Source organism: Somniosus microcephalus, chromosome 4 (assembly GCF_052327205.1).
Source record: "Somniosus microcephalus isolate GS21.2 chromosome 4, FLI_Smic_1.0, whole genome shotgun sequence".
Classification (NCBI taxonomy): Eukaryota; Metazoa; Chordata; class Chondrichthyes; order Squaliformes; family Somniosidae; genus Somniosus; species Somniosus microcephalus.
The window spans coordinates 274,745,955-274,758,367 of record NC_140990.1 but is presented as its reverse complement, the minus strand read 5'-3'; the positions used below and the strand labels follow the sequence as shown (position 1 = coordinate 274,758,367).

General features: G+C 51.7%; 1 protein-coding gene across 6 annotated transcripts in view; it reads right to left on the bottom strand.

Annotated features, from left to right (window-relative positions):
* Positions 1–12,413, bottom strand: part of ttc21b (tetratricopeptide repeat domain 21B) — a 128,558-nt gene that overhangs the window by 87,936 nt on the left and 28,209 nt on the right. For all 6 annotated transcript variants that reach the window (XM_085986451.1, XM_085986447.1, XM_085986446.1 and 3 more), the window contains 2 exons: positions 8,639–8,831; positions 7,000–7,097 (listed from right to left, as the gene is read on the bottom strand). In XM_085986451.1, the coding sequence (XP_085842577.1) occupies positions 7,000–7,097; positions 8,639–8,831 (291 nt within the window). The remainder of the gene's footprint in view (positions 1–6,999; positions 7,098–8,638; positions 8,832–12,413) is intronic.

Here is a 12,413-nt window from a genome sequence, read left to right as displayed (position 1 = left end):
AAGCTACTCCCATAGTGCTGTTAGGGAAGGAGTTACAGAATTTTGGCCCAGCGACAATGAAGGAACGGTGATATATTTCCAAGTCAGGATGATGTGTAACTGAGAGGGGAACTTGCAGGTGATGGTGTTCCCATGCGCCTGCTGCCCTTGTCCTTCCAGGTGGTAGAGGTCGCGGGTTTGGGCGGTGCTATCGAAGAAGCCTTGGCGAGTTGCTGCAGTGCACCTTGTAGATGATACACACTGCAGCCACGGTGCGCCGGTGGTGGAGAGTGTGAATGTTTAAGGTGGTGGATGGGGTTCCAATCAAGCAGGCTGCTTTGTCCTGGATGGTGTCGAGCTTCCAGTGTTGTTGGAGCTGCACTCATCCAGGCAAGTGGAGAATATTCCATCACACTCCTGACTTGTGCCTTGTAGATGGTGGAAAGGCTTTGGGGAGTCAGGAGGTGAGACACTTGCTGCAGAATACCCAGCCTCTGACCTGCTCTTGTAGCCACAGTATTTATGTGGCTGGTCCAGTTAAGTTTCTTGTCAATGGTGACCCCCAGGATGTTGATGGTGGGGGATTTGGCAATGGAAATGCCATTGAATGTCAAGGGGCGGTGGTTAAGACTCTCGCTTGTTGGAGATCATCATTGCCTGGCACTTCTGTGGGGTGAATGTTACTTGCCACTTATCAGCCCAAGCCTGAATGTCGTCCAGGACATGCTGCATGCGGGCATGGACTGCTTCATTATCTGAAGAGTTGCGAATGGAACTGAGCACTGTGCAATTCAGTGAACATCCCCACCTCGGACCTTATTTTGGAGGGAAGGTCATTGATGAAGCAGCTGAAGATGGTTGGGCCTAGGACACTGCCCTGAAGAACTCCTGCAGCGATGTCCTGGGGCTGAGATGATTGACCTCCAACAACCACAACCATCTTCCTTTGTGCTAGGTAACACTCCAGCCAATGGAGAGTTTTCCCCCTGATTCCCATTGATTTCAGTTTTACTAGGGCTCCTTGATGCCACACTCTTGCCAAGTGCTGCCTTGATGTCAAGAGCAGTCACTCTCACCTCACCTCTGGAATTCAGCTCTTTGGTCCATGTTTGGACCAAGGCTGTAATGAGGTCTGGAGCCAAGTGGTCCTGGTGAAACCCAAACTGGACATCAGTGAGCAGGTTATTGGTAAGAGCCGCTTGATAGCACTTTGATGACAACTTCCATTACTTTGCTGATGATTGCGAGTAGACTGATGGGACGGTAATTGGCCGGATTAGATTTGTCCTGCATTTTGTGGACAGGACATCCCTGGACAGTTTCCACTTTGTCGGGTAGATGGCAGTGTTGTAGCTGTACTGGAACAGCTTGGCTAGAGGCACGGCTAGTTCTGGAGTGCAAGTCTTCAGCCGGGACGTTGTCGGGGTGCATAGCCTTTGCTGTATCCAGTGTGGTCAGCCGTTTCTTGATATCACGTGGTGTGAATCGAATTGGCTGAAGACTGGCTTCTGTGATGGTGGGGACCTCAGGAGGAGGCCGATATGGATCATCCACTCGGCACTTCTGGCTGAAAGTGGTTGCAAATGCTTCAGCCTTGTCTTTTGCACTCGCGTGCTGGGCTCCGCCATCATTGAGGATGGGGATATTCGGCAAGCCTCCTCCTCCCATTAGTTGGATGCGGCAGGACTGCAGAGCTTTCATCTGATCCGTTGGTTGTGGGATAGCTTAGCTCTGTTTATAGCATTTTTTAAAATTCACTTATGGGATCTGGACGTCACTGGCAAGGCCAGTATTTATTGCCCATCCCTAGTTGCCCTTGAGAAGGTGGTGGTGAACCACCTTCTTGAACCGCTGCAGTCCATGTGGTGAAGGTACTCCCACAGTGCTGTTAGGGAGTGAGTTCCAAGATTTTGACCCAGTGACGATGAAGGATCGGCGATATACTTCTAAGTCAGTATGGTGTGTGACTTGGAGGGGAACTTGGAGGTGGTGGTGTTCCCATGCGTCTGCTGCCCTTGTCCTTCTAGGTGGAAGAGGTCGCGGGTTTGGGCAGTGCTGCTGAAGAAGCCTTGGCAAGTTGCTGCAGTACATCTTGTAGATGGTACACACTGCAGCCACGGTACACCGGTGGTGGAGGGAGTGAATGTTTAAGGTGGTGGATGGGGTGCCAATCAAACGGGCTGCTTTGTGCTGGATCATGTCGAGCTTTTTGAGTATTTATGTGGCTGGTCCAGTTAAGTTTCTGGTCAATGGTGACCCCCAGGATGTTGATGGTGGGGGATTTGGCGATGGTAATGCCGTTGAATGTCAAGGGGAGGTGGTTAGACTCTTGCTTGTTGGAGATAGTCGTTGCCTGGCACTTCTGTGGCGCTAATGTTACCTGCCACTTATCAGCCCAAGCCTGAACATCGTCCAGGTCTTGTTGCATACGGGCATGGACTGCTTCATTATCTGAGGAGTTGTGAATGGCGCTGAACACTGTGCAGTCATCAGCGAACATCCCCATTTCTGACCTTAAGTTGGAGGGAAGATCATTGATGAAGCAGCTGAAGATGGTTGGGCCTAGGACACTGCCCTGAGGAACTCCTGCAACGATGTCCTGGGGCTGTGATGATTGACCTTCAATCACCACAACCATCTTCCTTTGTGCTAGGTATGACTCCAGCCAGTGGAGCGTTTCCCACCCCCGCCCCCCCCCCCCCGATTCTCATTGACTTCAGTTTTACTAGGGCTCCTTGATGCCACATTCTTGCCAAATACTGCCTTGATGTCAAGGGCAGTCACTCTCACCTCATCTCTCGAATTCAGCTCCTTTGTCCATGGTTGGACCAAGGCTGTAATGAGATCGGGAGCCGAGTGGTCTTGGCGGAACCCAAACTGGGCATCAGTGAGCAGGTTATTGGTGAGTAAGTGCTGCTTGATAGCACTGTCGAAGACACCTTCCATCACTTAGCTGATGATTGAGAGTAGACTGATGGGGCGGTAATTGGCCGGGTTAGGTTTGTCCTGCTTTTTGTGGACAGGGCATACCTGGGCAGTTTTCCACATTGTCGGATTGATGCCAGTGTTGTAGCTGTACTGGAACAGCTTGGCTAGAGGCCCGGTTAGTTCTTGAGCACAATTCTTCAGCACGAATGCTGGGATGTTGTTGGGGCCCATAGCCTTTGCTGTATTCTGTGCGCACAGCCGTTTCTTGATATCACGTGGAGTGAATCAAATTGGCTGAAGACTGGCTTCTGTGATGGTGGGGACCTCAGGAGTAGGCCGATATGGATCATCCACTCGGCACTTCTGGCTGAAGATGGTTGTAAACGCTTCAGCCTTGTCTTTTGCACTCACGTGCTGGGCTCCATTATCATTGAGGATGGGGATATTCATGGAGCCTCCTCCTCCCGTTAGTTGTTTAATGGTCCACCACCATTCATGACTGGATGTGGCAGGAATGCAGAGCTTTGATCTGATCCGATGATTTGTGGGATCACTTAGCCCTGTCTGTAGCATGCTGCTTCTGCTTTTTAGCATGCATGTAGTCCTGTGGTGCAGCTTCTCATTTTTAGGTACACCTGGTGCTGCTCCTGGCATGCTCTTCTGCACTCCTCATTGAACCAGGGTTGGTCCCCTGGCTTGATGGTAATGGTAGAGTTAGGGATATGCCAGGCCATGAGGTTACAGAATGTGGTGGAGTACAATTCTGCTGCTGCTGATGGCCCAGTTTTGAGCTGCTGGATCTGTTCTGAATCTATCCCATTTAGCACGGTGGTAGTGCCACACAACACAATGGAGGGTGTCCTCAGTGTGAAGACGGGTCTTAGTCTCCACAAGGACTGTGCGGTGGTCACTGCTACCAATACTGTCATGGACAGGTGCATATGTGACAGGTAGATTGGTGAGGACGAGGTCAAGTAGGTTTTTCCTCTTGTTGGCTCTCTCACCACCTGCCGCAGGCCCAGTCTGGCAGCTATGTCCTTCTGGACACTTCCAGCTCGGTCAACACAGAGCCACTCTTGGTGATGGACATTGAAGTCCCCCACACAGAGTACATTATGTGCCCTTGCTACCCTCAGTGCCTTTTCCAGGTGGTGTTCAACACGGAGGAGTACTGATTCATTAGCTGAGGGAGGCCGGTAGGCGGTGATCAGCAGGAGGTTTCCTTGTTGGTGGCCTATACAACCCAACCATGCCCAGATGAGTATACTCGTCCACTGCATGCTAAAGGCTAAATTCAAGTGATTTTATTTTTCACTTTTTTTATTAGAATGAGAACGTAAAAAATTATTTTTTCATTTTCACACCACTTTTTCTCCTGGAATATTCATCTACTGTAGTCTAAACTAATCTGTACCTCTTGCTTTTCCATCCCTACCCCACTTGTGCATCAACTTTCACTGTTCTAACTCGCAATCCTGCCTCTGAGCAGCAACGCAAATTTGCTAATTAATGAAAAATTGTTGGCGCACATCCTGGGATATAGCTACAAAAACCATTATCAATAAGAAATAGGAGCAGGAGTAGGCCATACAGCCCTTCGAGCCTGATCCGTAAAATCATGGCTGATCTTCTACCTCAACTCCACTTTTCTGCCCTATCCCCATATCCTTTGATTCCCTTAATGTCCAAAAATTTATCGATTTCAATCTTGAACATACTCAACGACTGAGCATCCACAGCCCTCTAGGGTAGAGAATTCCAAAGATTCACAACCTTCTGAGTGAAGAAATTACACTTCATCTCAGTCCTAAATGGCCAACTCCTTACCCTGAGGTTATGACTCCTAGGGGAGAATTTTCCTAGCCCTGGGGAGGTGGGTATGGAGGCGGGACTATTGTGAAAATGGGAGAAACTGGGAGCAGGTACCGACCCCACTCCCAACCCGCCTCTGTACCATCTTCCCGGGAGGCGGGTCCCCGACTCGTGCAGGGACCCGTCTCCTCAAGGTGGGAAGGGGATTAGAGCCAATTAACTGCCTGGTAACAGGTAGTTAACAGGCAGTTTTGAGGCCTATCCCCATTTTACCCCTGCAAGTGCGGGCTTCCCGACGGCTGCGAACCTCGCCAGGGTCAACGAGGTGAACAGTGGGTCTGTGGGGGTGAGAAGGGTCGAAAAGTCCGCTGTAGAGGTGAGTGATGGGTGCAAGTGTGGAGAGGTAAGTATGAGAGGTGAGTGTAAAGTGTTAGAAAAAGTTTACTTAACTTTGCTTCTTCCTGCAGGCTTCAACCCTTGGGGATCCTGAGGTGCCTCATCTCAACGGCAGAGATGACAGAATGGCTGCTGCATTCTCAGATGCAGCAGCCATCTGCTTTTTGCCAAGGAGATGGGTTTTGGTGAGCCTTCAGTGCAAGGGCTCACCTTAGAACAGAGATTGTCAGTGTTTGACAGCTTCTCAAAGCTGTCAAATGCTGACAATTCATCTGTCAAAAAATCTTCGACAGATGAAACGTCATACGCTGACGTCCTCGGTCACCGGCTTTCCCTTAATTGGCCGGCTAAACCCGCAGGGTGGGCTTAACAAGGTCAATCAAGGGAAAATAGCGTGGGTTGGCCAGACGTCGTTGGGGGCAGGACTGAAACCCGAAAACCAGCAGTCCCGCCCCAACGACAAAATCCAGCCCCTAGTTCCTGACTCTCCAGCCAGGGGAAAACAGCCTCTCAGTATCTACCCTGTCAAGCCCTCTAAGAATGTTATACATTTCAATGGCATCACCTCTCATTCTTCTAAACTCCAGAGAATATAGGCCCATTTTACTCAATCTCTCTTCATAGGACAACCCTCTTATCCCAGAACCAATTTAAGGAACCTTCGACGCTCCCCATCTATGGCAAGTATATCCTTCCTTTGGTAAGGAGATCACAGTACTCCAGGTGTGGTCTCACCAAAGCCCTATACAATTGCAGCAAGACTTCCTTACTCTTAGACTCCAACCCCCTTGCAATAAAGGAGTTACATGTTCTAAAAAGGAAAAAAAATAAGCATTTAATCATACATTTATATCTGGTATTAACAATTAAATATTTGCACTTTATATAGATGCAATTGAAATGTTACTGTAATCCTCACAGGGTTAAACATCTAGGCCTAGAAATTAGGTTTGCCTCCGCCAGGGCTTTTGCGCCCGAAATTTTGCGCCCGCGATAATTGCCGCTGCGCCTGCCAAAAATTCAGCTGCCCCGCGCCCAGACGGCTGCGGGCGCTAATGGAGGGTTTCAGCGCCTCGTTATGGGCGCTGAATGCAGGTTTGCGGCGCTAATCCCCCGCTGCGGCACCCGATGCGGTGCGGCAGGCTGGGGTACTGCAGGCCTCCTCCTTCTGTTAAGGAGGAGCTGCCTGCAGCCGACCGCTGACCGGTCGATTCGCCCGACAAATGAGCCCGGCACCTCGGAGAAGTGCCGGGCTCGCGGGCCACACACATCAGTGCCGCAGGGGGGTGGTGGAGGAGTCCGGGGAGGGAGGTGCGGGCAGGCGGCTGCCGGGAAAGCGGCCGGCCGCCGCTACGTGCTGCAACATCCCGTTGAACAATCGTTGGTTGCGGCTGCCACGGGCGAGGCGGCCGCAACTGAATTTGGGCGTCCGGCAGCGTTACCACGGCAACCGGGACGCTGCGCACACCGATGACGTCATCGGTGCCGGCGCAGCGCTACCGGCTAACGCCGATGGTAGGGCCCAACGCAATTTCGATCACGGCTATAATTCCGGCGCAAGGCCCTCTAACGCCTCTAACTGGGCGCTAACCCCACCGAATTTCTAGGCCCTAATGTGTTCCAGTTTTCAAGCCATAATATTTACATAAAAATGGTTTATAATGAAGATGAACAATTGGTTGGCTTGGAGATTGATGGTAATTAGTCTTGGAAGGTTACCATGCTGCTTGGGCATGAGGTGTTATAGGTAGTTTGATGCGGAGGTGTGCACCAAAAAGGCCACATGCTGGATAGCAGGAATATAGGCATGTAAAAAAGGTTGGTTATATTTAAGACATTAACTACAATTCAAATTAACAGGAACAACAACAAAAATGTAATTACCCCAGATTTTCCAATAGATTGTTGAATTTCATTGAGAAATTCCAATTGTTGCTCTGCATCTTCTAGCTGTCTCTCAATTAGTTGGCATCTTATAATACCTTGAATTACAAAAGACACTCAAAATCAATTTTCCATTCATAAAAAAGTGCTTTCCATATAATTATATATATATTGGCCAAAGAATTTTGGGTAATCAGCTACAAACTTCTCGGTGGTGTGGGTATGAGGAAGAGCAGGATTGGAAGGAGATTGACAGGAAAGGGGGAGGGAGCTTGGAATCTAGGCAGCACAAAATGTACATGAGATCGACATGGAAAGTGGCAGGATAGTTCACCAGCGTGGCAAACAATGTACAGGGCTTGCTACCAGATCAAAGAGTACAGAACTTGTAGGTGATTGAAGTGGTTAGGGAGCTAGAAGTGGATGAAAATAGAAAAAAAGTCTAAGGCCTGGCGACAGTCAAAGAAAAAAGTGACCCAGGTCCTGATAGCTGATGGAGAAGGGCCGAAGACTAGCGATGGTTGAAGAAAGTCTTGGGCTTGGCTAGTTTGGGGGGGGGGGGTGGAGGGGTCCCATGGTGACCTAAGAAGTCAGGGCCATGTGAAAGTTGAAGTCAGTCTGGAACTTGGCTTGCAGGCAGGCAGAGTTCAGGATCTGTATGTTTGGCTGGTAGGGAGAGTTTGCCTAGGTGATGTTGAGAATTGGACCTTTAACCTGCTCAGGTCTGCTCCCTTCCTGCTTTGTTTGTGGTAGTAGTTATGATGTTTCTTTAGCGAATCAATTTTGAATTTGGCAATTGCACAGCCATCAGTGAGATGGGGCATGGGCTAATATACTGAGATGAAAGGCTATACAGGTAGACTATCCTTTATCCGAAAACCTCGGGACCAGCCGTGTTTCGGTTTTCGGAAAATTTCGGATTTCAGAAGGTATTTTATAAGACTGGGAAATTTGTCGGGGGTGGGGGTCGGCGGGGGGCGGGGGGGGGGGTCGGCGGGGGTCGGGGTCGTGCGCACGACTTACGCTGAACGAAAAAACCTTCGGTTTTTAGAGGGTTTCGGTTTTCGGAAGTGCGGATAAAGGATACACTATCCCTTATCCGAAAGGGTGGGGGGTCGGCGGTGGGGGTCGGGGTCGTGCGCACGACTTACGCTGAACGAAAAAACCTTCGGTTTTTAGAGGGTTTCGGTTTTCGGAAGTTCGGATAAAGGGTAGTCTACCTGTAGTAGTAAGTGAGCAACGATTCAATCAGGGAAGCAGAGCTAGTAATGGTGTTGTTTGGGTAGCGGCAGTGGAGTTCGTCAGTAGGTCTCTGGTGGATAGCAAACCAAGTTAAAACAAACTAAGGCAGTTTTAAAAAATCTCATTGCAAACTATTGGCAGGAAAGTTAGAAAACTTGGGCCAGGACCCAAGATAGGGAGTAGCATGCAAAATGGTTAGCCCAATGCTGGGAAGGCATGGACTTTGAAATTTCCTCTCGGGCCTTAGAGGAACAAGCTGTAAAGCTATCATTACATCAGAGGAGCCAACAATACCTGCCTTCTCATTCCCCAAACCAAGGCTACTAACAATCACTGGACCTCACACAGGCAATAGAAAAAGGATTTCCTCAAAGGATACAAATAAAAGTAGTCATACCAGTTAATGCAGGGACACTAGTTTCATCCAGTGACATTGCAGTTTTGTACCATCTTACAGCTTCTTTTACTTTCCCTTGTAATACCATCTGATAGCCAAGTTCATTTGCAATCTCTGCATTACGTGAAGACATGCCGAATGCTCTTTCAACCAAGGTGTAGGTCTGCTGAAGGATAATCTGGTTCCGTCCACACTATGTTAACATACATGAGTGATCAGTTGTACGAATGAGCAAATTGTAATTCAAATTCTTCAGGTATTTAAGTTTCTTACTTTCTATGGTAAACTTCTATATTACTTTGGCAGCCATATAAACAAAATTAAACACAAAGGGGCTGAACTTCCTCGGCCCTTCTGGCGCACGCCCGCCACCACCATAATTCTGGTGGGAGTGCAAAATAAGCCAAGACCAATCAACACTAGAATCCAGCTTGCGCTGGAAGTTCCCATGGGGCTTTACAGGAGGCAGAAACTCCCTACTCTGGGAGATCCCATGGTCTTGGTTTAGCAGAAGGTCAGCATGTCTTTGGAGGCCAGGGTCCTGGCCTGGACATCAAGGCAGAATTTTGCATCCGCCCAGGGCATGTGGTTACAGGCAATGCTGCAGTAATGGCATGGGCACCCGCATTCAAATGACTTCCCATTGACTCCGCATACTCTAGCAGGGTCAGCAGCGGAGGTCACCAGCTGGTGCGATCCCAACATAATTGACAGCATTGTTGCTCCGAGGAATTTCTGGGCCAATGTTTTTACCAGTACAGTAGATAACAAAGAATGGACCCAAGGTTAATCGGATAGGTAACAATCAGTTGACACATATATGCTGATGACACCCAGTTCTTCACCAGCCATCTAGGCCAAACGAAAACCTCCATGCTGTCAGACTGTCTATCTGACATCAAACCATGGATGAACCACATTTTCTCCAACTGAACATTGGGAAGTCCAAAAGCATAGTTTTTGGCTCCCACGCCACCGATTCCTTCCCCGACCCCTCACTCAGACTGGCCAGACCTTGCCAAAAATTGGTTCCTGTTCAACCCTAAACTGAGCTTTAATCCCCACATCCCAACTATTACGAGGATTTCCCAATTCTAGTTGAATAACATTGCTTGCCCCATTTCAGTCCTGCTGCCACTGAAAACCACAGCTAAACTTCTGTCACCTCCAGATGCGATTATTTCAGTGTCCCCCCTCCCTACACCACAATAACCTCCAACTTGTCCAAAACGAAACTACCCATTATCCTGTCTTACGAAGTCCCTACTAATCACCTCTGGCCTTGCTGACTTACACTAGCTTCCTGTGCCCTATCTCATGAAATTGAAATTATTCATCCTCATCTTCGAATCCTTCCATAGCCCGAGCCCAGATTCCAGAGCCCAAGCCCAGATTCCAGAGCCCGAGTCCAGATTCCAGAGCCCGAGTCCAGGTTCCAGAGCCCGAGTCCAGATTCCAGAGCCCAGATTCCAGAGCCCGAGTCCAGATTCCAGAGCCCGAGTCCAGATTCCAGAGCCCGAGTCCAGATTCCAGAGCCCGAGCCCAGATTCCGAGTCCAGATTCCAGGTCCAGATTCCAGAGCCCGAGTCCAGATTCCAGAGCCCGAGCCCAGATTCCAGAGCCCGAGTCCAGATTCCAGAGCCCGAGCCCAGATTCCAGAGCCCGAGTCCAGATTCCAGAGCCCGAGTCCAGATTCCAGAGCCCGAGTCCAGATTCCATAGCCCGAGTCCAGAATCCAGAGCCCGAGTCCAGATTCCAGAGCCCGAGCCCAGGTTCCGAGCCCAGATTCCAGAGCCCGAGTCCAGATTCCAGAGCCCGAGTCCAGAATCCAGAGCCCGAGTCCAGATTCCAGAGCCCGAGTCCAGATTCCAGAGCCCGAGCCCAGATTCCAGAGCCCGAGTCCAGATTCCAGAGCCCGAGCCCAGATTCCAGAGCCCGAGCCCAGATTCCAGAGCCCGAGTCCAGATTCCAGAGCCCGAGTCCAGATTCCAGAGCCCGAGTCCAGATCCCGAGTCCAGATTCCAGAGCCCGAGTCCAGATTCCAGAGCCCGAGCCCAGATTCCAGAGCCCGAGTCCAGATTCCAGAGCCCGAGCCCAGATTCCAGAGCCCGAGCCCAGATTCCAGAACCTGAGCCCAGAGCCCGAGCCCAGATTCCAGAGCCCAAGCCCAGATTCCAGAGCCCGAGCCCAGATTCCAGAACCCGAGCCCAGAGCCCGAGCCCAGATTCCAGAGCCCGAGCCCAGATTCCAGAGCCCGAGTCCAGATTCCAGAGCCCGAGCCCAGATTCCAGAGCCCGAGCCCAGGTTCCGAGCCCAGATTCCAGAGCCCGAGTCCAGATTCCAGAGCCCGAGTCCAGATTCCAGAGCCCAGATTCCAGAGCCCGAGCCCAGATTCCAGAGCCCGAGCCCAGATTCCAGAACCTGAGCCCAGAGCCCGAGCCCAGATTCCAGAGCCCGAGCCCAGGTTCCGAGCCCAGATTCCAGAGCCCGAGTCCAGATTCCAGAGCCCGAGTCCAGATTCCAGAGCCCGAGCCCAGATTCCAGAGCCCGAGCCCAGATTCCAGAGCCCGAGCCCAGATTCCAGAGCCCGAGCCCAGATTCCAGAACCTGAGCCCAGAGCCCGAGCCCAGATTCCAGAGCCCGAGCCCAGATTCCAGAGCCCGAGCCCAGATTCTAGAACCCGAGCCCAGATTCCAGAGCCCGAGCCCAGATTCCAGAGCCCGAGTCCAGATTCCAGAGCCCGAGTCCAGATTCCAGAGCCCGAGCCCAGATTCCAGAGCCCAGATTCCAGAACCCGAGCCCAGAGCCCGAGCCCAGATTCCAGAGCCCGAGCCCAGATTCCAGAGCCCGAGTCCAGATTCCAGAGCCCAGATTCCAGAGCCCAGAACCTGAGTCCAGAGCCCGAGCCCAGATTCCAGAGCCCGAGCCCAGGTACCGAGCCCAGATTCCAGAGCCCGAGTCCAGATTCCAGAGCCCGAGCCCAGATTCCAGAGCCCGAGCCCAGATTCCAGAGCCCGAGCCCAGATTCCAGAACCTGAGCCCAGAGCCCGAGCCCAGATTCCAGAGCCCAGGTTCCGAGCCCAGATTCCAGAGCCCGAGTCCAGATTCCAGAGCCCAGATTCCAGAGCCCGAGCCCAGATTCCAGAGCCCGAGCCCAGATTCCAGAGCCCGAGCCCAGATTCCAGAACCTGAGCCCAGAGCCCGAGCCCAGATTCCAGAGCCCGAGCCCAGATTCCAGAGCCCGAGCCCAGATTCCAGAACCCGAGCCCGAGCCCAGATTCCAGAGCCCGAGCCCAGATTCCAGAGCCCGAGTCCAGATTCCAGAGCCCAGATTCCAGAGCCCGAGTCCAGATTCCAGAGCCCGAGTCCAGATTCCAGAGCCCGAGTCCAGATTCCATAGCCCGAGTCCAGAATCCAGAGCCCGAGTCCAGATTCCAGAGCCCGAGCCCAGGTTCCGAGCCCAGATTCCAGAGCCCGAGTCCAGATTCCAGAGCCCGAGTCCAGAATCCAGAGCCCGAGTCCAGATTCCAGAGCCCGAGTCCAGATTCCAGAGCCCGAGCCCAGATTCCAGAGCCCGAGTCCAGATCCCGAGCCCAGATTCCAGAGCCCGAGTCCAGATTCCAGAGCCCGAGTCCAGATTCCAGAGCCCGAGTCCAGATTCCAGAGCCCGAGTCCAGATTCCAGAGCCCGAGTCCAGATTCCAGAGCCCGAGCCCAGATTCCAGAGCCCGAGTCCAGATTCCAGAGCCCGAGCCCAGATTCCAGAGCCCGAGCCC